Raw genomic sequence first — 24,932 nt, 5'->3', positions numbered from 1 at the left:
TAGCGCAAATGTTTCTTGCAACTTATCAGCCCAAGCCTGAATGTTGTCCAAGTGTTGCTGCATGTCAGCACAACATGCTTTGTTACCTGAGAATTTGCGAATGGAACTGAACATTGTGCAATCAGCAGTTAACATCCCCACTGCTGTCCTTATGATGGAAGGAAGGTCATTTTTGAAGCAGCAGAAGATGGCTGGGCCTAAGACCCGAGGTTCCCGTTGACTTCAATTTTGCTAGGGCTCCTTGATACCAAGAGCAGTCACTCTCAGCTGGATGTCTTGATGCACTTAAACTCATCACCATGTTTGAGTCTCCAACACAAAAGCTACTGGGAAGTCTGTATCGACCTGTAAGATTTCTTTTTGCCCAATACAATGTGTGCATGGCCTTCCCAAATTGCCAGATCTCAGTCCAGAGAGCTTAGGTGCATGCGTAAGCAGAGGAGTTTCCCACATGTGCTCAGAGTTACCACTGGAGTTTAGCCTGCTAAGGGCACACAGCTTACCAGAGTAGGACACCAGTAAATTCCCCACTGTTTGTCCAGCTAGGACCAGTCTACTCATTAGGGGTTTAACCTGCATGGTTATTTGGCACTAAGAATCCCAACCCAATCTATTCTTCTCTTCCCATGCTGCCTCCTCCCCCTCCAACCCACCCCTGCCACAGGTTCCATTAGTTTGCCAAACTGGTGAGTGAAGGGCCTATCCAGAAATATTGATTTGTCTATTCTCTCCATATACTGACTGACCTGCTGTACCTTTCCATGTTGTCTCTGATTTTCTTTCAGATTTTGAGTAAATATCTTTGCCATTTATTATTAATAACAATTTCTGAGTGCTGTTTGCCGTTTTGAAATTGTAGTCTCTGATTTTAACATGTTATCCTAGGCTTAAAGAGCATTCTGCCTATTACAACAGCAAAAGTTCCAATCGTTAAATTTTTCCACATAAGAAGTGGCCTTGAGGGAGACATTAGTTTATATAACACTCTGGTAAGAAACACAACGTTTTAATTAGATGTAATATTAATAAATACTGTTCAGTTGACCTTTAAAGAATTAAATATTTGTCTCATGGCGAATTGTTTTTATGCATCTGATCTTTGTTATCAACCAAAGACAATGAAATAGACTAAATTTCTGTTTTTGACAAATTTCACCATTGTATTTGGGGTTTTTTAAGATTACAACAAACTTTACACAATCGCTTTGGTATTTTCTACGTAAATACGAATGTACATTTTTAATTGATTTCAGTTTGGTTGATTTGATTCAACAAAGCAAACCAATGTTCTTTCTGCAGGCCTTACATAACACTGGACTGTTGGCCTCTTATGCAGCAATTGATCCCAGAGTGAAATGCTTAGGATATACTATGAAGGTTTTTGCCAAGGTAGCTATGCTTTTGTTTTTGTATATCAGAATTGGTTAAAATTTCTTGTGTGCATGTTTTTAGAGATAAAATTCTGAGACTCTTCATCATTTGGCATTATATTTAAGCTTTGAAGTAGTCGTCTGCTAATTTAATCCTGTTCTGTGTATCTATTTTGTTACAATACTGATTTAAAAAAATGGAAGTTTGAGCTATTGGTATATTCTTGGAGAGCTTGTCATGCTAGACTAAATTTTGTCTTGAAGCTTTTTTTTGGATTCCATAGACCATGCGCATCAGATACTAGAAATGTGTTTCATTTTGAACAGATATGCGATATTGGAGATGCCTCCAGAGGCAGCCTTTCATCATATGCATATACCTTAATGGCACTTTACTTCCTGCAGCAAAGGAAACCACCAGTAATTCCAGTCCTTCAAGAGGTATGCAAGAACTAACCAAGATCCTCATCCGAAATACATCCTTGTTTAAACTTACTTATCAATTTCAAACTCATGTATAGGAAAGCATCTTACCGTTTTAGAGCAAAATGTCACTAATATCTCAACGTTTTGAATATCTGTCAATTTTTTTATACATTAGAGCAATGCTAAATTATATAGGAAACTGAAATAAGACCACAAAAATGCACAGTGTGTTGAAAATACAGGTAATATGTACAGTTCGTAGTTTCTAAATTAGGTAAAAAATTGATCAAATCCACTGCTCATAAAGGCTAAGCACTTAGTTAATAATTACTTGTTGGTTTGTATAAGAATTACCACAATTTCACTTTCACTGATTTTCAGATATACAATGGGACAAAAAAGCCGGAATTGTTCATTGATGGTTGGAATGTCTATTACTTTGATAAATTGGATGAACTGGTAAGTTAGCTCAAATAGCTGAGGTTATTTCTAAACCAAGCATCTTTAGTTTCTTTACTTCAGTCAGTTTTTATTCTAGAATAAGTTCATTTTTTTGGTGAGTTCATCCTCAAATAAACCATTGTTTGGCTGAAAACTAATGCAGTCCTTTCAAAATGTATTATTGTAGAAAAGCAAATGGCCAGACTATGGAAAAAATAAAGAGTCTGTAGGAGAGTTATGGCTGGGGCTTCTCAGGTTCTACACAGAGGAGTTTGATTTTAAAGAACATGTTATCAGCATCCGGAGAAAAGCTCTACTCACAACCTTCAAGAAACAGTGGACTTCTAAATATATTGTTATAGAAGGTAAATCTTGCAAAAATTATTATGTCACTTACATGATCCAATTTTTTAATGTTTATTTTTTGGAAGATATACTTGTGTTTCCTAAATGTGTGTGCTATGCCTGAGAGCACTGAGGGGTACACTAAGCACCCTTACCTTCAGGACTGTAGAATTAAGTAATGTGTAATGGGGTTTTTAATTACTCAGTCTACCCAGTAGTCTGATCAAGGACAGCAAAATGTTGAGGGGGACAGTCCAAATAGTTTTGGATATTATTAATTGTTTTTCTCATGCAACGTTTAAGAGAGCATACTAGGAAAAAAATCAGTTACTAGACTTGATATTTTTTTAGCAGTGATCTGGAAATGGCACTGGGCATCCATCTGTTGGAGTGCCTGGGCAACAGACCATAATAATATAAAATTAGAGAAAATTAGCCAAGTTACTGCTGCAGATAATTTTAATATAGGGTTACACTCTTAAGAGACTTAAAGATCATAGTTCATGAAACATTGCAAGTGTCTAGTCCTTTCCATGAGTACTACTGTTCCCTCAGAGGTGACTGTTTTTAGCGGTGTGTAGCGTATTCTTTAAACTGGTATCGGCAGGTGCTGCACAGCCGTAGAGAGGGTGAATCTGATGTTGGGATGTTTAGCAAAAACACTGAAGTACAAAGCTGGAATACAGTACTTACTGTTTTCAAGACTCTTTTCTGGCTGTGTCCTGAATACTGTGTGCGGTTTTGCTTTCAAATGGGGGCGGATGTTGAGACTCTAGAGGAGGGCTCCAAATTGACAACAGACATTAGGACTGAAGCTTACTTTGTTGCATAAATTTAGACTTCAGGGAAATATGATTGTAATCTTCCAGATTATGCTCAATAGTTTAGGCTATTTGAGTTAAATAGTGAGGGGAGGTCTAGAACTAATAAAAAGTTGGATTAGATTTTGGAAAGTACTTTTGCAGAAATTCATTGATCTCTCAAATAGATTTCTAGAATGTGCAGTGAGCATTGACTCACCACAGGCCTTTAAAAGGGATCTGGATTAATTTCTTTAAGTAGAAGACAACTTGAGTTTAAGAACCAAGTGGATCAGCAGTGATTAATACATTGGACATGGTATATCCTGGACCTTTAGGGATTGGAGAGGTATTTTTCAGAACTATTTCCTAAATTAGCTTATGGATTTTTTTTCATCTGGATGGACAGGCTATGTGGCCTTTACGTGACCCTATGGCAGCGACTACTTTTGATTGTGTAGTTTCTTCTTTGACCATTTTTTGACATTGTCAGATGCACATTGAATTTTTAAATCTCGATTGTTTTCTGTATAAATAAAAAGTAGTTTTCTCAAGATGTAATCAAAAGATTTTATTTGAAATAGATCCATTTGACCTCAATCATAACCTTGGAGCTGGATTGTCTCGAAAGAGTAAGTTGCATTTTGTCTCCTATTAAATAGTTTTCAGCATTAGGCATGTTGGTCTAATATATAGATGATTGCTCTTTGTTTTTCCAGTGACAAATTTTATCATGAAAGCTTTCATCAATGGGAGAAAAGTTTTTGGATCTCCAATTAAATTCATCCCAAAGCAATATCCCACAATTATGGTATGTTGTGTATTTTGTCTGGAAATTCGCATATATACTTGACATTCGCAACATCAATTCTATTTGTTACATTAAAGTAATTTACTTGGCTGCGACATCTCCATCTGGCATAGGCAAGAAAAATATCTAACCTGCTGTGTATGCAAATGGGACAATTGGTTGTCCTTTTACTTTGAAAAAGGGGAGAAAATCCTTCCTTAGTTGTAGGAATTATGTTTTTCCTTCAAATAAGGCTGTTTGTACCCTAACCTCTCATTTCTAGGAGATACTTTTTTGAAAAGAAACATGCTGTTATAATTCTAACAAAACATTTCTAGCTCATATCATAGGAAATTAAGAATTTTAGGTCACTAAAGTCCACTATACCTATCCCTTTTTAATGATCAACCTGGCTATAAAATTTGTGATTGTGTCCCTTATTTCTGCATGAACACAACTTTTTGTCTCTTAATATACTATCTGGTTCATTGGCCTTCCTTGGTAACCCACTGCACAAATCTTTTAGACATTCAAAGAAAACATTCTGCTTCACTACTTATTTCTCACATCTTAATTTTCAATTGGTGTCCTCTGATATGCCACCACCCTTTCATCATTGAGCAGCGAGAGACCAGTGAAGTATAAAAGGCCAAGAGTGTGTGTAGTTTAGCCTCAGCAAGAGTTCAGCTTTAGAGGGAGTTCAGCCTTGAGGTACAATGGCCCAAAATGATAAGAGGGTTTAAAGTCACTTAAGTTGTTGCGTTAGTTCTAGTGAACTTTTCAGAGAAAACAGTTTAATATGGTGGAACAACTGAAGCAGTATCTGCACGATGTAGGAAGCTTTGTGTATCCATGATGACCACACATGCCAGAACTGCCCCTTACTATCTTCACTGAAGCTTAAGATTTCTGAGCTTGAAAAACAGCTGCCATTGCGCCATCACTTACCGGAGGCTGATAAGTTCCTGGAGATTGTCATCATGCAAATGGTGATCAGATAGAAAGAGGATGCGAGAGGCAATGCAGGGGTACCTCTGAGCATGTTGAACTGACAAATAGATGTATAGTATGAAATACCTGCGATCTTGATCACTTTGAGGAAGGCAACCATGAGCAAACCACAATGCTATATAGCAAGTGGTTGTCAAAGAGATACGGAATGAACTGTGGAAACTCAAGAAAAATGGGGGTGCCATAGTTTTGGACTGGCATTTTCCTAGTCTTAGCTCAGAGTTCCAAATGATGTGTTTTCTCCCAGATTTCAGGTTAAGGGATATTTTGGAGAAGCTGCAGAAATCTTGGCGAGGGAAAGAGAGTAACCAAAGGATGTGGTTCATGTAGAAACATGAAAGGGAATAGAATTCAGATCCTGTAAAATGAGACTGATTAAAGAGTAGGGCTTCAAGGGTAATAATCTCTGGATTATTCCCAGTGCTACAAGATGGTCAATACAGGAATTATAGGATAACAAAGGTAAAGTTGTGACTGCAGACATAAACCCAGAGTTTCTCAGAAATGATGAAGCTCACCATAGATCTTGAACAAAGCTACCCACAAACATCTAGCTGTCTCTGTGATGTGGATCTCATTTTCACCAACATTAATTTGAATCTTTTGCCAAGTCAAGGGTGTCTCCAGGTGTCCAGTAACAGTGTTGTAATTAAGCAGGGTAAGCAGTCAGATTGATGTATTCTTAGACATCGAGCCAGGAAGTTAAAAACACTGAGATAAAAACAAAAAATTACTGCGGATGCTGGAAATCCAAAACAAAAACAGAATTACCTGGAAAAACTCAGCAGGTCTGGCAGCATCGGTGGAGAAGAAAAGAGTCGACGTTTCGAGTCCTCACAACCCTTAAACAGAACTGAGTATAGTTAGGAGAGGGGTGAAATATAAGCTGGTTTAAACCAGCTTATATTTCACCCCTCTCCTAACTATACTCAGTTAGAAACACTTATTATCCAACACTTTTTAATCATTTTACAAAGAGAGAAATAAAGATTGTGATATACACATTTAAGGTAGAAACTGAAATATCATAAACTTCTAAAAAAAAACAAAAAGAAGTGTTAAAAAATACTTGTCTTTTTCTATGAGAGATTTGACATTTCACTAATATAAAATTCATTTGTCAGGGCTAGAAGTTTTCAACAGTAAAATTATGAAGTTTGTACCCCATTTATAAATCCAGTTACATCTCATATAATATTGGTTAACTGTTTTGAGAAGGCTTTACAAGACCAATAGCATGAAAGTGGAAGTTTTCATCAATGCAGTGATTTCTAATTCATTGTAGTCCACTGGGACTTCAACACCACCCCCTATGGAAAAGCGTAGAATCACTGAGAGCAGTTTCTGAATTTCTGCATTTAATTGTGCATTTGTAGACTCCAGAGGTTTCTGTTAGTTTCAGAGGAGTAATGATGCCAAACACTGACAGTTCCACTGTCATTACTACAGCAGAACCTGGGCCTAGCATAGTAGAAGCTCAGATTCCTGGGACATTGAAACCATTGGTTGAGCATGCATGGCCTGTACAGGATAGGTGGACTTCATCAGAACAGGGCTACGACCAATTTCCTTACTGGTGATACTATGGGAGGTGGTTAAACTAAAATGGTAGGAGATGGGGAAAAGTAAAATGAGGACACAACAATAAAAGCAAAAGGAGCAAATGGTATATGATAGTTATCAAAAATAGTTCAGAGGGAGATAGAGCTTAAAAAGTAAGGTAATCAAAAATTGAAATCAAGATTGAGTGGTACATATTTAAATGCAAATTTAAAACAAAATTGGAGAATCAGAATCATTAGTAACAACAGAGAAGAATGCTTAGCAATTATAACAGAGACTTGAGCTGGGATTTTCCATGCCTGCTGGCATCGGGTGTGTTCGGTGGTGTGAGTGGACAATAAGGCGCTATCGGTTTCAAGGTGGCATGAAACCAGTTTGCGATCGTCCACTCAGCAGCCGCGTTTCCCACCATCGGATGTCGGGAGATTCATTGTAATACATTTGCCTATCATTATTAGACCAGCCCGCAGGAATCCCACCACCTGGATTGTCCATTTCACAACAGCATATATAAGGTGTGCACTTGGGCTGCACTTCGCTCGGGACTTCAAGGTTAGTTTGCCTAGAAGCACTTGCGATCATCAGCGCCAGACTTCACAGACAGCACCACATCACTTTTAGGGGGGCTCACAGCAGGTCTCTACCTACCACGTCAGCCATTACGGGAGGCAATGGCGTAGTGGTATTGTCGCTGGACTAGTAATCCAGAGACCCAGGGTAATGCTCTGGGGACTCGGGTTTGAATCCCACCACGGCAGATGGTGGAATTTGAATTCAATAAAAAGCTGGAATTAAAAGTCTAATGATGACCACGAAAACCTTGTTAATTGTTGTAAAAACCCATCTGGTTCACTAATGTCCTTTAGGGAAGGAAGTCTGCTGTCCTTACCTGGTCTGTCCTTACATGCTGGCTTACGTGTGACTCCAGACCCACAGCAATGTGGTTGACTCTTAAATGTCCTCTGAACAAGGGCAGTTAGGGATGGGCAATGAATGCAGGCCTAGCCAGCAACGCCCACATCCCATGAATGAATAAAAGAAAAATATGCGGGTGGCTTTTCAATGGCTGCAAGGCTAGGGGGAAGAAGCAGCCTCAAACAAGGGACAAGGGTGTAGGACGAGGGCTGAACTGGGGAAGAAGGGTATCCCAGGGTGTTTGTGGGGGCCCATGTTGATCTATGCAAGTGGCCTCAAGATTGTGAGAGTTGAGGAGGCAATCTATAGAGGAGATGAGGCCAGCTGGACATGTGAGGGTATGTGAGAGAGAATGGGGGTGATGTCCCTTGAGCTGGCAGTGAGTGCGATGCCAGTGAATGTATAATGGGCTTGACTGTGAATTTAGAATGATGAGATGGTTGCCATACCCTGGCTGCCTTGATGAGATCATTCATCCATTATCTACATTGGATGACCAACCTCTTCTGTGCAGCATTGGCATTGATCACCGCTGCCACCGCCTACCAAGCCAGAGTGGTAATGTTGCTGCCCCTCCTGCGGCCAGAACGGGGATAGAGGACATCACAGTGGGCCTCCACGGCACCCAAAAGGCACTTGAGGGCTGCAGTGTTCTTGCCTTTCAGTGCCAAGTCTCCTTTGCTGCAGTCCTGGGCTGGAAGCACTGAGTGAGGCTGTACTTTAAATGTGGTGCCTGGTGTGATGAAACAGCGAGGTGAAGGCGTGACAGGTGAGTTGAAGCCCGCCCGCTATCGAAATGGCATTTTTCCCGGGAATGCATCATGAACGCGGCTGGTTTGGAGGCAATACCATGTGAAAAGCTGCCATTGTGACTGGTGGAAAAAACAATGTTTTACTGCTACTGCACTTGGTGTGAATCTGGGACAATTCCGCCCTTGGTTTGGACCTGTGTGAGAATTTAATATTTGTGGTTCAAGCATTTCAAGGAGACATATGAGAGAGAAAAGAATGTGGTGCAGCAGCATTAAGATTCTTTCACAACACTTGAATACACAAATGTTCTCAGGTTGAAATTTGTCGTCAGAGGATAAGTGTTACATTTAAGGCCATATTTAATTTCCCACTCCTGATTTCCGAAGAAGATATGTTACATACGCATAATTTCATAGTTCATATGTTCCAAAACATAACTTTTATGCTTAGGAATTGATGTTTTAACTGTAGAAAATAGGGGTAACTGGTTGAGAAACTGATAAAAGCAGCCCTTCTTTAAATGCAATTCAAAGAAGATATGAGTTATTACACTTCAAAAATTAGGGCCATGTTGACTTAAGAAGCTAACAGCTAGAAAGGTGAGATCATAAACAGCAGGCGGGCTTACATAGCTAGAGAATGTGGAGATACCGCATCTGCAGTTTTTCCAGTAAAGGATAAGTTATTAACGTGCTTTCCCAGAATTAAGGAAAGCTTTAGAATTAAAAGGTAGTTAATTTGCATTTTTACCTGGGAACAGGCCATGTGCATCACATTGCCATGGAGATGGGTGGAACTTAGTGAGATTCTTTGTTTTTTGAGTTTTTCTTTGCGGATTCAGTTAGTATATAGCCAGCAGGCAAGACTGATTAATGTTTGGAAGAGCAGCTAGGAGACTATGTCAGCTTTGGGCCTTATGTAGCTTGTAACTCCTTGAAAGTCAAGAGATAAAGCCAGACCTACAGCTGAAGTATAGTAAATGCTACATCTATCGTCCATGACGCAGCCTGTGAATGGGAGCTGGTGCTCAGTATAAGGCAAAGTTGGAAATGGGAAAACGACCAGAAGATTTGTTTAGCTGAAAGGAAGAAATCTACAATAATCCTCTCAATAAAAGGCAGATAACCTTGTTGCAGTTGGAATTCTGGAAATAATCAGCTTGGTTGTAGTTTGAAACAATAGCGGTGGGCTATTGGAACTCAAGGGTGTTTTCTGATGTTTTAAGCCACTGTGCAGGAGTTGCAGGGAGGTGCGTGCTGGAGCTGTGGAATCCAGAGTCATGAGGTCAGTGAAGAAAATGGAGGGCCATTTAGCTAAAAGCTAATGCTAGGGCCCCCATGAAATCTTGTACCTTGTCAAGGCAGTGGCATAGTGGTATTGTCACTGGACTAGTTTTGCAGAGACCCAAGGTAATTCTCTGGGGACCCAGGTTCGAATCCCACCATGGTGAAATTTGAATCCAACAAAAATCTGGAGTTAGAAGTCTGATGATGACCACAAAACCATTGCCGATTGTTGTAAAAACCCATCTGGTCCACTAATGTCCTTTAGGGAAGAAAATCTGCTGTCCTTACGTGGTCTGGCCTACATGTGACTCCAAACCCATAGCAATGTGGTTGACTTTTAACAATGCCCTCTAAACAAGGGCAATCAGGGTTGGGCAATAATTTCTGGCCTAGCCAGCGACCCCCCCATCCCATGAACAAATGAAAAAAAAATAGCTGGAACACTGAAGAGAAATTGGTAAATTCCAGAGACCGGCAATATCCTGGTTGGCCCCAGGAAAAGTGAATGAACCTTAGTTTGTTTTTGCTTTTTAAAAAAAGTGACATCTTGTGGTGGAGTTCTATTGGTTAAACAAGGTGTTCAGATTTCTTTCTAAATGTTAACTAACCCTAATAGAATTGTAACGAATAAAAGATGGACCATCTCCTTAAGTAGCAGCATAAATAGCTATGTGATGATGGGGCTCGCATGGCAAAGAAACAATCTTCCAATGACTAGAATTATAGCTAACACAAATGAACTGGTTGTGATTATCAGAGTCCACACATCACAACCCTAGGTGACCTTCAAAATGTCAATGATGAGAAACTCTACAATGGTGGTGCCATTGAAGATCAATGGGAGATAACTGAGCTATCTCTTGTTCAAGGTGGCCAATACCCATCCAAGCTTAATGTTAGCCAGAAAGATAAAAGCAAAAAGCTGCGGATGCTAGAAATCCAAAAATGTTAGCCAGGTTCTGCTGTAGGCTGGTACAGACTGTTTTATTATCATAAGAGTTGTGAATGGAACGACACACTTTGAAATCATCAGCAAACGGTCCCACTCCTGAACGCATGATAGGAGGGAAAGCTATTAATGAAGCACCTGAGTTTTGTTGGGTCAGCAATGCTGTTGTGAAGAGCTTCCCAGCAATGTCCTAGGGCTGTGATGATTGACTTCTGATAACCATACCCGTCTTCCTGTATGTCAGCTATGACTGCAGTGGAAAGCTTTTTCTTTGATTCCATTGACCTCTGGCTCAATGGAATGCTATCAAAACATACTGAATCGAATGTCTCCATCATAATTGCCAGGCGTGAGTCATTTGACCTACTGTAATCATATAATCAGAAAAAAATTGGCTTTGCCTCCCCACTCCACGTCAGGTCATCTAACTGATGTTTAAACTATTCCAGGGCTTTCACCTCCACTATTTTTTTATTCATTCAAGGGATGTGGACTTCACTGACTAAGCCAGCATTTATTGCCCATCCCTAATTGCCCTTGAAAAGGTGGTGATGAGCTGCTGCCTTGAAACGCTGCAGACCATGTGGTGTAGGTACACCCACAGTGCTGTTAGGAAGGGAGTTCCAGGATTTTGACCCAGTGACAGTGAAGGAACGGCGATATATTTCCAAGTCAGGATGGCGAGTAGCTTGGAGGGGAACTTCCAGGTGGTGGTGTGGGTCGTGGGTTTGGAAGGTGCTATCTAAGGAGCCTTGGTGAGTTTTTGTAGTGTATCCTTTATATGGTACACACTGCTGCTACTATGTGTCGATGGTGGAGGGAGTGAATGTTTGTGGATGGGGTGCCAATCAGGCAGGTTGCTTTGTCCTGGATGGTGTCAAGTTTCTTGAGTGTTGAAGCTGCACTCATCCAGGCAAGTGGAGAGTATTCCATCACACTCCTGACTTATGCCTTGTAGATGATGGATAGGCTCGGGGGTGAGTTGCTCGCCGCAGGATTCCTAGCCTCTGACCTGCTCTTGTAGCCACAGTATTTATATGGCGAGTCCAGTTCAGTTTCTGGTCAATGGTAACTCCCCCCAGGATGTTGATAGTGGAAGATTCAGCGATGGTAATGCCATTGAATGTCAAGGGGCAATGGTTAGATTCTCCCTTATTGGAAATGGTCATTACCTGGCACTTGTGTGGTGCGAATGTTACTTGCCATTTGTCAGCTCAAGCCTGGATATTGTCTAGGTCTTACTGCATTTGGACATGGACTGCTTCAGTATCTGAGAAGTCGCAAATTATACTGAACATTATGCAATCATCAGCAAACACCTCCACTTCTGACGTTATGATGGAGGGAAGGTCATTGATGAAGCAACTGAAGATGTTTGAGCCGAGGACACTACCCTGAGGAACTCCTGCAGTAATGTCCTGGAGCTGAGATGACTGACCTCCAACAACCACAACCATCTTCCTTTGTGCTAGACATGACTCCAATCAGCGCAGGGTTTTCCCCTTGATTCCCATTGACTGCAGTTTTGCTAGGGATCCTTGATGCCACACTCGGTCAAATGCTGCCTTGGTGTTAAGGGCAGTCACTCTCACCTCACCTTGGGAGTTCAGCTCTTTTGTCCATGTTTGAACCAAGGCTATAATGAGGTCAGGAGCTGAGTGGCCCTGGTGGAACCCAAACTGAGTGTCAGTGAGCATATTATTGCTAAGCAAGTGCCGCCTGATAGCACAGTTGATGACCCCTTCCATCACTTTACTGATGATGGAGAGTAGACTGATGGGGCGGTAATTGGCCGGGTTGGATTTGTCCTGCTTTTTGTGGACAGGACATACCTGGGCAATTTTCCACATTGCTAGGTAGATGCCAGTGTTGTAGCTGTACGGGAGCAGCTTGGCTAGGAGCGCAGCAAGTTCTGGAGCACAAGTCTTCAGTACTATTGCCAGAATATTGTCAGGGCCCATAATCTTTGCACTATCCAGTGCCTTCAGCTATTTCTTGATATCATGTGGAATGAATTGAATTGGCTGAAAGCTGGCATCTGTGATGCTGGGGACCTTTGGAGGAGGCCGAAATGGACCATCCAGTCGGCATTTCTGGCTGAAGATTGTTGCAAGTGCTTCAGCCTTATCTTTTTCACTGGCATGCTGGGCTCATCAATGAGGATGGGGGTATTTGTGAAGTCGTCTCCTCCAGTGAGTTGTTTAATTGTCCACCACCATTCACAACTGGATGTGGCAGGACTACAGAGCTTTGATCTGATCCATTGGTTCTGGAATCACTTAGCTCTGTCTATCGCTTGCTGCTTATGCTGGTTGGCACACAAGTAGTCCTGTGTTGTAGCTTCACCAGGTTGACACCTCATTTTTTAGGTATATCTGCTGCTGCTCCTGGCATGCCCTCCTGCACTCTTCATTGAACCAGGGTTGATTCTCTGGCTTGATGGTCTTGGTAGAGTGGGCAATATGCCGGGCCATGAGGTTACAGATTGTGGTTGACTACAATTCTGCTGCTGCTGATGGCCCACAGCACCTCATGTTTGCCCAGTCTTGAGTTGCTAGATCTGATTGAAATCTATCCCATTTAGCTCCTAGTAGTGCCACACAACACGATGGAGGGTATCCCCAATGTGAAGACAAGGACTGTACAGTGGTCACTCCTACCGATACTGTCATGGACAGATGCATCTGCATCAGGCAGGTTGGCGAGAATGAGATCGAGTATGTTTTTCCTTCTTGTTGGTTCCCTCACCACTTGCCACAGACCCAGCCTAGTAGTTAAGTCCTTTAGGACTCGACCAACTCGGTCAGTAATGGTGTTACCTAGCCACTATTGGTGATGGACATTGAAGTTCCTCACCCAGAGTACATTCTGTGCCCTGGCCACCCTCAGTGCTTCCTCCAAGTGGTGTTCAACATGGAGGAGTACAGCTTCATCAGCTGCGGGGGGCAGTACGTGGTAATTAGCAGGAGTTTTCTTGTCCGTGTTTGACCTGATGCCATGAGACTTTATAGGGTCCACAGTCAATGTTGATGACTCCCGGGTCAACTCCCTCCCAACTGTATACCACTCTATGCAAAAGTCCATTCCTAGTGTTGCTTGTTTTTTGTGTGAAGAACAAATTCATCTCTGCCCTAATTTTGCCTCTACCTACACTCTGCTGCTGCTGCCAAGTCATTCCCTTTACTTGGTGCCAGATTTAAACTGCCTCTTCTAGTACCTTCACCAACAACAACTTCTGGATTTCAGCATTCTTCTGTGCATGTTTGAACCCCCAAATTTATTGTCAGTTTCAGTGGCGCAATGATGGCGAATGTTGAGCGTTTTGCCATTGTTACCACAGCAAAATTTGGGCCATTGATAATAATAATCGTAAAACCAACCCTTAAAGTGTACCCTACTCAGAACTTCTTTATAGCTGGAAAGGCCCCGTTTGTGCCTTCTCTCTGTTCCCTGTTTTTAACACAGTTCTGAAACTAGTACTATGCTCTAATCCCATGGCTTTTAACCTTATCTATTAATTGCTGATGTGGAACTTTATTCAAAACCTTTGGAAAATTAAGTATATGACATTAATTGACATGTGGACAGAGGAAATGCAATAAATTTCAGAAGAAACTCCACAGGTTAGCTGAGCATGACTTTTCCTGAGTCCACGCTGACTATCCTTTAACAAGTTGCGCTTTTCCATTAATTACTTACTAGATCTCCCAAATCATTCTTAAAGGCTTCGTGTAAAATGCTGTTAAACTCACTGATCTCTAATTTCCAAGTATGACTGTTGATACCTTAGAACCAAAGAATGGTTACAGCACTAAAGAGTTCATTCAGCCTATTGAGTCCACGCCAAATCTTTGCAAGAGCAATTCAGCTAGTCCCACTCCACACCCCATAACCCTTACAATCTTTTATCTCCAAGTGCTTATCCCTTTAGAAAGCCACAATTGAATCTGACTTCACCACCCCCTCAGGCAGTGCATTACAAATACTTCTCAGTCACATAAAAACATTGTTTACTCATGTCACCTCTCATTCTTTTGCCTTTAAGTAGTGGGATCAGCCACTTAGCAATCTTCAAGATTCTTTCAATTTACTAAAATTATAAAAATGCCAGGTAAAGCAATCTCCCAAATGGGTTAAGGCTTCAAAAGCTGCAAAGGTTCCTTTTAAGAGAGAAAGTCTTCATTACAGAACCAAATCTTGAGAGGTTTCTACAAACGCCACACTCGGAAAGCCTTCCCCAATTCCTGCTCAGCTCTGATACAGTCAGGCCACTTACTCTCTGTGATTAAAAAAAGTTGATTGAATGATACATTTTGTTTAATTAATCCAAAGCAGGGAATTAGTAGGGTCGAGGAAGAAGCTCAACTCTCCTGCACTCATGTCTTTGATCAGTCACCTTTATTAAATATTTTTTATATTGTATCCTCTTCAGGATTGCAAGAGTCTTCCTTCTTTACGTGTCTTCCCAGATGTGGGTGTAGTATTCAAGTCTTACACAAGCTTAAGCTTTAAAGAAAATTTTTGATGGGAAATATTTTTGGCACTAAAGAATCTATCTGATGCATAAGTAATGGCAGACAGAAGGATAACTTTGAAATTTTCAGTTCATTGTGTAAAATTATAAGGAATTTCATCTTGGTTTGAACAAGAAAATGCTACCAAAATTACTGTCAGTTGTGCAGATGCAATGATTGTTATTGTGTTTAACTTATTTTTTTTTAATTGAAGGAGTATTTCTTTGATCCAGAAATTCTGACTGAGGGGAAGTTAGCTCCAAATGACAGATGCTGTAGAATTTGTGGGAAAATTGGTCATTTTATGAAAGACTGCCCCATACGGAGAAGGTGAGTAAGAGGGAAACATCTTGCTTCCTCGACAATGGACACAGCTTAAGTGCACATAGGTTACAAAAGTACTTTTTTTTCAGAACCCCAATTCTTCTATCATTAGCTTAATTTTATAACTTATGGTTCATCATATAAATGAAAGAATTTCACAGTAAAAAGAGGGGGTCATTTGTCCTATCATGCTTCTGCTGGGACTTGGTCATATTCCATGGTTTTTCACCATATCATATCCTTTTCTTAAATATTTATTAATTTTCCATTTTAATTCTTCCACCACCAATAATTTTAGTAGGGCATTCTATCTCTGAACAACCGTCTTGTGTTTCAAAAAAGGCTGTTTTCTTCATTTTTCGGCAATGATTTTAAACTCTCTACTTCAGCTTTGGTAAGTTGTTTTTCCCTATTTCGCTTATTTTTGTAATGCATTCTCAGGGTGTGGGTGTCAATAGCATGGATAGCATTTATTGCCCGTTGCTTGTTCTGGGTTAGTTTGTTGAACAGATAGCGGTTTACTACAAGTGGGTAGTTTGCTCTTCTGAGGGCAATTAAGAGCCAACTGAAGGATTGGAGTCACATGTAGGCCAGACTGTAAGAATGGTTTGGTTCCTTCTCTAATGTAAGTTAGCGAAGCAGTTGTGCTTTTCAAGAATCCAATTGCTCCAAGGTCAGTTTTACTGATACTCACTTTTCATTTAGAGATTTGTTTTTTTTTAAAAACTGAATTGAAATTTTCAAACTGCTGTGGTGGCAGTTGAATTTGTATACTGTAGATTATTAGACCAGGCATCCAAATTACTAGTACGGAAACATAACCACTACATTGCCATACACTCCATAATTTTGAATATCTCACTCAGATCTCCATTAATCTACTTATTCTGATAATAAGAGCACAAATATCGCCAGTCCCGCCCGTAGCTAAAACCTTTCATTTCTTGTGTGCTAGTGAATCTCTTCCTTCTACACTCCATGACCGTGACACCCTTTTAAAGGAGGAAACAAAAGTGGATACAATATTCTAGCTGGAGCCCAACCAGGGATTTATTATTTGAATTTTGGACTGAATTGTTAGTGAACGATTTTGGAAAATAAGAATCTAAATGGGTTGGTGAAACAAAGTGAGCTAGGAGTATTACTGTACACAAATCACTATAAATTGCACCACAAACCCGTGAGGCCGTTACAAAATTTTATTTCCAGCGGGATTGAATTAAAAAGTAGAGAAGTTATGCTAAACATGTATTGAACAATGCATGGACTACACTTGGAGTACTGTATACAGCTCTGGTCTCCTCATTTATATAAAGATTATCGAGGCACAGAGAGGGTGCAATAAAATTTACAAGATGAAACTAGAACTGAGATTACATTTCTCGGGCAAGGATGAACAGCCAGAATCTCTTTTCTCTTAAAAAGAGAAGGATGAGGGGTGACCTAATAGAGATCTTCAAATTGATGAAAGATTTTGATACAGTGATATGTGTTCGCACTTGTGGGGAAGAGAAAAACTGGACGCCATCAATATAAGGCAGTCATTTAAAAAATCAAGTAGGGGATTCAGAAGAAACTTCTTTACCCATAGAATATTGTGAATATGGAACTGTGTACCACAAGGAGGAGCTGAGACGAATAGTATAGATGCATTTAAGGGGAAACTAAGTAAGCATGTGAGGGAAAAAGGAATAGAGCATGCTTGTCCAACCCGTGGCCCCTGAAGCCATTCTATGTGGCCCCAGAGCCACTGTTCAAAATGCCGATGAAATAGGCAAGTGAAGTTGAAGATTTCAACAAGGAGCTGCTCCTCCAATCACAGGCCATTCCTCCCCTGCATTTGTTGCTAATAGGCTCACTGGTGAGGGGCTGCTCCATTCAGCTCTGCCACCTCCATCACCACCTCTTCCTCGCCATTGATCTTGTCCCTATTCTCCATATTGATCATGTTTCAGTAACACCGGCTGTAAAAAGTCAGGCAGCAGCGTAGATCGCTGGCCATCTGCTCTAATGCTGATGTCTTTCTTTAAGAAGCCCATGTCAGTGCGCAGAAAAGCAAACCGACGGTGCTGGAAGGGAAGGATACAGCAAAACCAGGAGTGGCCACACAGGCATCTTACACCAAGTGTGCACCAGTATTGGGGATCCAGGCAGCTGTGGTCTCAGCCACATCCATCCCTATTTCTGTGTCTTTGTGTACAATTTAACATGTGGAAATTCTCCATATCTTGTCAGTGATGTCACCTGTGTAATTTCACTTTGCCTAAAATATTCAGAAGTGGAACAAAAACATGTACATACCTTAATGGATTTTCATTTTGCAAATGGGCATTTTCAGCCCATGAAATACTTAGAATATTGTGTAAGAGAGAGAGAGAGCACGCGAGTGATTGTGTATGAGAGATCGAGCGATTTTGTGCAAAAGTCAGTGTGTGTGAAAGCGAGAGCTAGTGTGTGTGTGAGAGCGAGAGCTAGTGTGTGTGTGAGAGCGAGAGCTAGTGTGTGTGTGAGAGCGAGAGCTAGTGTGTGTGTGAGAGCGAGAGCTAGTGTGTGTATGAGAGCGAGAGCTAGTGTGTGTATGAGAGCGAGAGCTAGTGTGTGTGTGAGAGAGAGCTAGTGTGTGTAAGAGAGAAAGCTAGTGTGTGTGTGAGAGAAAGCTAGTGTGTGTGTGAGAGAAAGCTAGTGTGTGTGTGTGAGAGAGCTAGTGTGTGTGTGAGAGAGAGCTAGTGTGTGTGTGAGAGAGAGCTCACATGGATTTTCATTTTGCAAATGGGCATTTTCAGCCCATGAAATACTTAGAATATTGTGTGAGAGAGAGAGAGAGAGCGCGCGAGTGATTGTGTGTGAGAGATCGAGCGATTTTGTGCAAAAGTGAGTGTGTGTGAAAGCGAGAGCTAGTGTGTATGTGAGAGCGAGAGCTAGTGTGTGTGTGAGAGCGAGAGCTAGTGTGTGTGTGAGAGCGAGAGCTAGTGTGTGTGTGAGAGCGAGAGCTAGTGTGTGTGTGAGAACGAGAGCTAGTGTGTGTGTGAGAGCGAGAGCTAGTGTGTGTGTGAGAGCGAGAGCTAGTGTGTGTGTGTGAGAGAAAGCTAGTGTGTGTGTGAGAGAAAGCTAGTGTGTGTGTGAGAGAAAGCTAGTGTGTGTGTGAGAGAAAGCTAGTGTGTGTGTGAGAGAAAGCTAGTGTGTGTGAGAAAGCTAGTGTGTGTGAGAGAAAGCTAGTGTGTGTGTGAGAGAAAGCTAGTGTGTGTGTGAGAGAAAGCTAGTGTGTGTGTGAGAGAAAGCTAGTGTGTGTGTGAGAGAAAGCTAGTGTGTGTGTGAGAGAAAGCTAGTGTGTGTGAGAGAAAGCTAGTGTGTGTGAGAGAAAGCTAGTGTGTGTGAGAGAAAGCTAGTGTGTGTGAGAAAGCTAGTGTGTGTGAGAGAAAGCTAGTGTGTGTGAGAGAAAGCTAGTGTGTGTGAGAGAAAGCTAGTGTGTGTGAGAGAAAGCTAGTGTGTGTGAGAGAGAGCTAGTGTGTGTGTGTGAGAGAGAGCTAGTGTGTGTGAGAGAGAGCTAGTGTGTGTGTGAGAGCTAGTGTGTGTGTGAGAGCTAGTGTGTGTGTGAGAGCTAGTGTGTGTGTGAGAGCTAGTGTGTGTGTGAGAGCTAGTGTGTGTGTGAGAGCTAGTGTGTGTGTGAGAGCTAGTGTGTGTGTGAGAGCTAGTGTGTGTGAGAGCTAGTGTGTGTGTGAGAGCTAGTGTGTGTGAGAGAGCTAGTGTGTGTGAGAGAGCTAGTGTGTGTGAGAGAGCTAGTGTGTGTGAGAGAGCTAGTGTGTGTGAGAGAGCTAGTGTGTGTGTGAGAGAGCTAGTGTGTGTGTGAGAGCTAGTGTGTGTGAGAGAGAGCTAGTGTGTGTGAGAGAGAGCTAGTGTGTGTGTGAGAGCTAGTGTGTGTGAGAGAGCTAGTGTGTGTGAGAGAGCTAGTGTGTGTGTGAGAGAGCTAGTGTGTGTGTGAGAGCTAGTGTGTGTGAGAGAGAGCTAGTGTGTGTGAGAGAGAGCTAGTGTGTGTGAGAGAGAGCTAGTGTGTGTGAGAGAGAGCTAGTGTGTGTGAGAGAGAGCTAGTGTGTGTGAGAGAGAGCTAGTGTGTGTGAGAGAGAGCTAGTGTGTGTGAGAGAGAGCTAGTGTGTGTGAGAGAGAGCTAGTGTGTGTGAGAGAGAGCTAGTGTGTGTGAGAGAGAGCTAGTGTGTGAGAGAGAGCTAGTGTGTGAGAGAGAGCTAGTGTGTGAGAGAGAGCTAGTGTGTGAGAGAGAGCTAGTGTGTGAGAGAGAGCTAGTGTGTGTGAGAGAGCTAGTGTGTGTGAGAGAGCTAGTGTGTGAGAGAGAGCTAGTGTGTGAGAGAGAGCTAGTGTGTGAGAGAGAGCTAGTGTGTGAGAGAGAGCTAGTGTGTGAGAGAGAGCTAGTGTGTGAGAGAGAGCTAGTGTGTGAGAGAGAGCTAGTGTGTGAGAGAGAGCTAGTGTGTGAGAGAGAGCTAGTGTGTGAGAGAGAGCTAGTGTGTGAGAGAGAGCTAGTGTGTGAGAGAGAGCTAGTGTGTGAGAGAGAGCTAGTGTGTGAGAGAGAGCTAGTGTGTGAGAGAGAGCTAGTGTGTGAGAGAGAGCTAGTGTGTGAGAGAGAGCTAGTGTGTGAGAGAGAGCTAGTGTGTGAGAGAGAGCTAGTGTGTGAGTGTGAGAGAGCAAGTGTGTGAGTGTGAGAGAGCAAGTGTGTGAGTGTGAGAGAGCAAGTGTGTGTGTGTGAGAGCTAGTGTGTGTGTGTGAGAGAGCTAGTGTGTGTGTGTGAGAGAGCTAGTGTGTGTGTGTGAGAGAGCTAGTGTGTGTGTGTGAGAGAGCTAGTGTGTATGTGTGAGAGAAAGCTAGTGTGCGTGTGTGAGAGAAAGCTAGTGTGCGTGTGTGAGAGAAAGCTAGTGTGCGTGTATGAGAGAGAGCTAGTGTGCGTGTGAGAGAGAGAGCTAGTGTGCGTGTGAGAGAGAGAGCTAGTGTGCGTGTGAGAGAGAGAGCTAGTGTGCGTGTGAGAGAAAGCTAGTGTGCGTGTGAGAGAAAGCTTGTGTGTGTGTGTGTGTGTGTGTGTGTGTGAGAGAGCTAGTGTGTGTGTGAGAGCTAGTGTGTGTGTGTGAGAGCTAGTGTGTGTGTGTGAGAGCTAGTGTGTGTGTGTGAGAGCTAGTGTGTGTGTGTGAGAGCTAGTGTGTGTGTGTGAGAGCTAGTGTGTGTGTGTGAGCTAGTGTGTGTGTGTGTGAGCTAGTGTGTGTGTGTGAGAGCTAGTGTGTGTGTGAGAGCTAGTGTGTGTGTGAGAGCTAGTGTGTGTGTGTGAGAGCTAGTGTGTGTGTGTGAGAGCTAGTGTGTGTGTGTGAGAGCTAGTGTGTGTGTGTGAGAGCTAGTGTGTGTGTGTGAGAGCTAGTGTGTGTGTGTGAGAGCTAGTGTGTGTGTGTGAGAGCTAGTGTGTGTGTGTGAGAGCTAGTGTGTGTGTGTGAGAGCTAGTGTGTGTGTGTGTGTGAGAGCTTGTGTGTGTGTGTGTGAGAGCTTGTGTGTGTGTGTGAGAGAGCTAGTGTGTGTGTGTGAGCTAGTGTGTGTGAGAGAGAGAGCTAGTGTGTGTGAGAGAGAGAGCTAGTGTGTGAGAGAGCTAGTGTGTGTGAGAGAGAGAGAGCTAGTGTGTGTGTGAGAGAGAGCTAGTGTGTGTGTGAGAGAGAGCTAGTGTGTGTGTGAGAGAGAGCTAGTGTGTGTGTGAGAGAGAGCTAGTGTGTGTGTGAGAGAGAGCGCTAGTGTGTGTGAGAGAGAGCGCTAGTGTGTGTGAGAGAGAGCGCTAGTGTGTGTGTGAGAGAGAGCTAGTGTGTGTGTGTGAGAGAGAGCTAGTGTGTGTGTGTGAGAGAGCTAGAGTGTGAGAGAGAGAGCTACTGTGTGTGTGTGAGGGAGAGCTACTGTGTGTGTGAGAGAGAGAGCTAGTGTGTGTGTGAGAGAGAGAGAGCTAGTGTGTGAGAGCTACTGTGTGTGTGAGAGCTAGTGTGTATGTGAGAGAGAGAGCTAGTGTGTGAGAGAGAGAGAGCTAGTGTGTGTGTGAGAGAGCTAGTGTGTGTGTGAGAGAGAGAGCTAGTGTGTGTGTGAGAGAGAGCTAGTGTGTGTGTGAGAGAGAGAGCTAGTGTGTGTGAGAGAGAGAGCTAGTGTGTGTGTGAGAGAGAGCTAGTGTGTGTGTGAGAGAGAGCTAGTGTGTGTGTGAGAGAGAGCTAGTGTGTGTGTGAGAGAGAGCGCTAGTGTGTGTGAGAGAGAGCGCTAGTGTGTGTGTGAGAGAGAGCTAGTGTGTGTGTGTGAGAGAGAGCTAGTGTGTGTGTGTGTGTGAGAGAGCTAGAGTGTGAGAGAGAGAGCTACTGTGTGTGTGTGAGAGAGAGAGCTACTGTGTGTGTGTGAGGGAGAGCTACTGTGTGTGTGAGAGAGAGCTAGTGTGTGTGTGAGAGAGAGAGCTAGTGTGTGTGTGAGAGAGAGAGCTAGTGTGTGTGTGAGAGAGAGAGCTAGTGTGTGTGTGAGAGAGAGAGCTAGTGTGTGTGAGAGAGAGAGCTAGCGTGTGTGTGAGAGAGAGCTAGCGTGTGTGTGAGAGAGCTAGTGTGTGTGTGAGAGAGAGCTAGTGTGTGTGTGAGAGAGAGCTAGTGTGTGTGAGAGAGAGAGCTAGTGTGTGTGTGAGAGAGAGAGCTAGTGTGTGTGTGAGAGAGAGAGAGCTAGTGTGTGTGAGAGAGAGAGAGCTAGTGTGTGTGTGAGAGAGAGAGCTAGTGTGTGTGTGAGAGAGAGAGCTAGTGTGTGTGTGAGAGAGAGAGCGTGTGTGAGAGAGAGTTAGCTAGGGTGTGTGTGAGAGAGCTAGTGTGTGTGTGAGAGAGAGAGCTAGCGTGTGTGTGTGAGAGAGAGAGCTAGCGTGTGTGTGTGAGAGAGAGAGCTAGCGTGTGTGTGTGAGAGAGAGAGCTAGCGTGTGTGTGTGAGAGAGAGAGCTAGCGTGTGTGTGAGAGAGAGAGCTAGCGTGTGTGTGTGTGAGAGAAAGAGCTAGCGTGTGTGTGTGAGAGAGAGAGAGCTAGCGTGTGTGTGTGTGAGAGAGAGCTAGCGTGTGTGTGTGTGAGAAAGAGAGAGCTAGCGTGTGTGTGTGTGAGAGAGAGAGCTAGTGTGTGTGTGTGAGAGAGAGCGTGCAAGAGTGAGACTGCAGGTATGAGAAATCAGGACGGGAGGAGTGCGCGAATTATCAAGCCGCACTACTCCGCAGGCTGTACCATTATTTCAAATGTTTAGTTTTCCCACTGAAATGGCCAATTGTATACCATTACCTCTAGTACTCATAAGAAAAGAGACTCTGACCAGGCTACTTTCAAAAACTCAGAATGATTAATTTATTTTAAAACAAATCTTCTTTTAGCAAGTTTCAAGCACTGGCTAACATACAATTGTAATCGGAAAGTATAACTATCTATTTCTCCCTAAAGAATCCCCCCCCAGCACACACACTCATACACACACACAGACAAACAGATAGATTTCTCTGCAGAGATGGGCTTTGGAGGGTGGGCGTTATAAAATAAAGGATAAAGTCCGCAGGGTCTCGAAGCTGTCGGCCTGGAGTTCTCTCATGTGTAGACGGGTCACTGGTCCTGGTGGATGCCTGGACGTTCTCACCATTGTTCTCAGCTTTGCAGGTCCAAATGCAGACTGGTTACACTCAGATGAGGGTTCTCTGGCTACAGTTTGATAGCCACACACAATTTTAGGCAAGGGAGAGAGAGAGGGAACCAGTCAAGCTAGCCTTCCTTTCTCAGCTTGTTCTCCAACAAGACTGCCTTCAAAACAAGGAGGTTCACAACTTAAGTTTTTTCCCTCTCTCCCATGTGATTGCCTTTTTGTGTTCCAGTTTCATTAATTAAAGTACTTTGCAGTTCAACACAAACAAACATCTCCTTCTCAAGTACCATGTAGGTCAGGTGATTTCTTGGAAGAGACCTGCCTGGGCACAGTTTCAGGGTGAACTTACGACATTCTTTAAAAAAAAAATCCCAGATCATCCCATGTCCTTCCATTTTATAAAAGAAAACTTTTAGAGAGATGACTGCAACAATAACTTTTTTAAAAATTCATGTTTAATGTTGTGCCAAACCTTATCTTTCTGAAATTTGCTCGTCAGCCACTTGAGTGAGAAAAAAATGGAAATGTAGAGGCCCCCCCCCACCCCACCCAATGCAAAAAGGTTAGACAAGCTGAGAATAGAGCATGATCTGAGAGTTAGTTGAGGAACAGTGAGAGGGGACACGAGTGGAACATAATCACTGGCATGGAATGATTGGGCCAAATGTCCTGTTTCTGTGCTGTATATTCTGTGTAATTAATAAATAATCTGGTGTTACATAGAGCAACATGTTCTACTTAAGGCTCTGAATTTAGCTCAATGGGAGTATCCAGGCTCATGCACAGATGCATCCCAGACCTCAGTACAGGCTACCCAATCCTGAATTCTGTTCTGTTGCCCTGCACTCTGCTTTTCCCAGCATGAAGCTTTCTGCTTCTGTAACTTAAAATAAACATGGCCCATTCCTTTTCAAAAAAATTGTTTCATTCTAAATAATTTTCCTTTTTTAAGAGGGAAAATATAACCTGGCAAATCTCAAAACGTTTACCTAGGTGGTATCCCAAGTGAACGGAAGGAAGATATTTAAAAAGGCTGCATTCGGTGATGCTGCAAATGCAGAGCGTGCACTTCCTGCCCATGCACAGTTGCCTTGCTTGTATTAATAATATAGCTCACATACCTTAACACACCACATACTACATACTGTGCTAAATCTCCAATAATAGTCTTTCCACATCCCCATTACATTTGCTATGTCTAATCCTTAGTAATCTATAGTCGATTATACCATAGTATGCTATGCTTAATACTCATTCATAATAGTATTATAGAATGGTTATAGCACAGAAGGAGGCCATTCAACTCAACTGGTCCATTCTAGCTCCCTGCAAGTGCAACTCAGCTAACCCTACTCCACCGCAATTTTTTCTCTTTCGATAATTATCCAATACTCCTTTGAAAGCCACATTTGTATTTACCTCCACCACATATTCAGGCAGTGCATTCCAGATCCTAACGATACACTGTGCAAAAAAAAAAAAATTTCAACTTGTCACCTTTGGTTCTTTTGCCATTCAACTTGAATCAATGTCCTCTGGTTCTCAACATTTCCACCAACTAAAACAGTTTCTCCCTGTCTACTCTGTCCAGACCCTGCATGATTTTAAACGCTTTTATCAAGTCTCCTCTCAACCTTATCTTCTCTAATCTGTACTCGTAACTGAAGTGCCACGTTCCTGGAACAATTCTTGTACATCATTCCTGCCCCTTCTCTAATGTCTTCACATCCTTCTTAAAGTATGAGACCCAGAATTGAACATAGTACTCCTTTGAGGGCAAACAAGCATT

The 24,932-nt window shown here is 42.5% G+C and overlaps 1 protein-coding gene across 1 annotated transcript in view; it reads left to right on the top strand.

Moving 5' to 3' along the window:
• LOC144696604 (terminal uridylyltransferase 7-like) overlaps nucleotides 1–24,932 on the top strand; it is a 102,385-nt gene that overhangs the window by 68,031 nt on the left and 9,422 nt on the right. Inside the window, exons 18-25 of the mRNA XM_078568102.1 lie at nucleotides 886–989; nucleotides 1,300–1,389; nucleotides 1,698–1,811; nucleotides 2,178–2,255; nucleotides 2,425–2,602; nucleotides 3,967–4,014; nucleotides 4,102–4,193; nucleotides 15,378–15,493. Of these exons, the coding sequence (XP_078424228.1) occupies nucleotides 886–989; nucleotides 1,300–1,389; nucleotides 1,698–1,811; nucleotides 2,178–2,255; nucleotides 2,425–2,602; nucleotides 3,967–4,014; nucleotides 4,102–4,193; nucleotides 15,378–15,493 (820 nt within the window). The remainder of the gene's footprint in view (nucleotides 1–885; nucleotides 990–1,299; nucleotides 1,390–1,697; nucleotides 1,812–2,177; nucleotides 2,256–2,424; nucleotides 2,603–3,966; nucleotides 4,015–4,101; nucleotides 4,194–15,377; nucleotides 15,494–24,932) is intronic.

This window comes from Cetorhinus maximus, chromosome 2 (genome assembly GCF_964194155.1).
Source record: "Cetorhinus maximus chromosome 2, sCetMax3.hap1.1, whole genome shotgun sequence".
Lineage (NCBI taxonomy): Eukaryota > Metazoa > Chordata > Chondrichthyes > Lamniformes > Cetorhinidae > Cetorhinus > Cetorhinus maximus.
The sequence above is the reverse complement of the archived record's forward strand: the minus strand, read 5'-3'. Positions and strand labels throughout refer to the sequence as shown.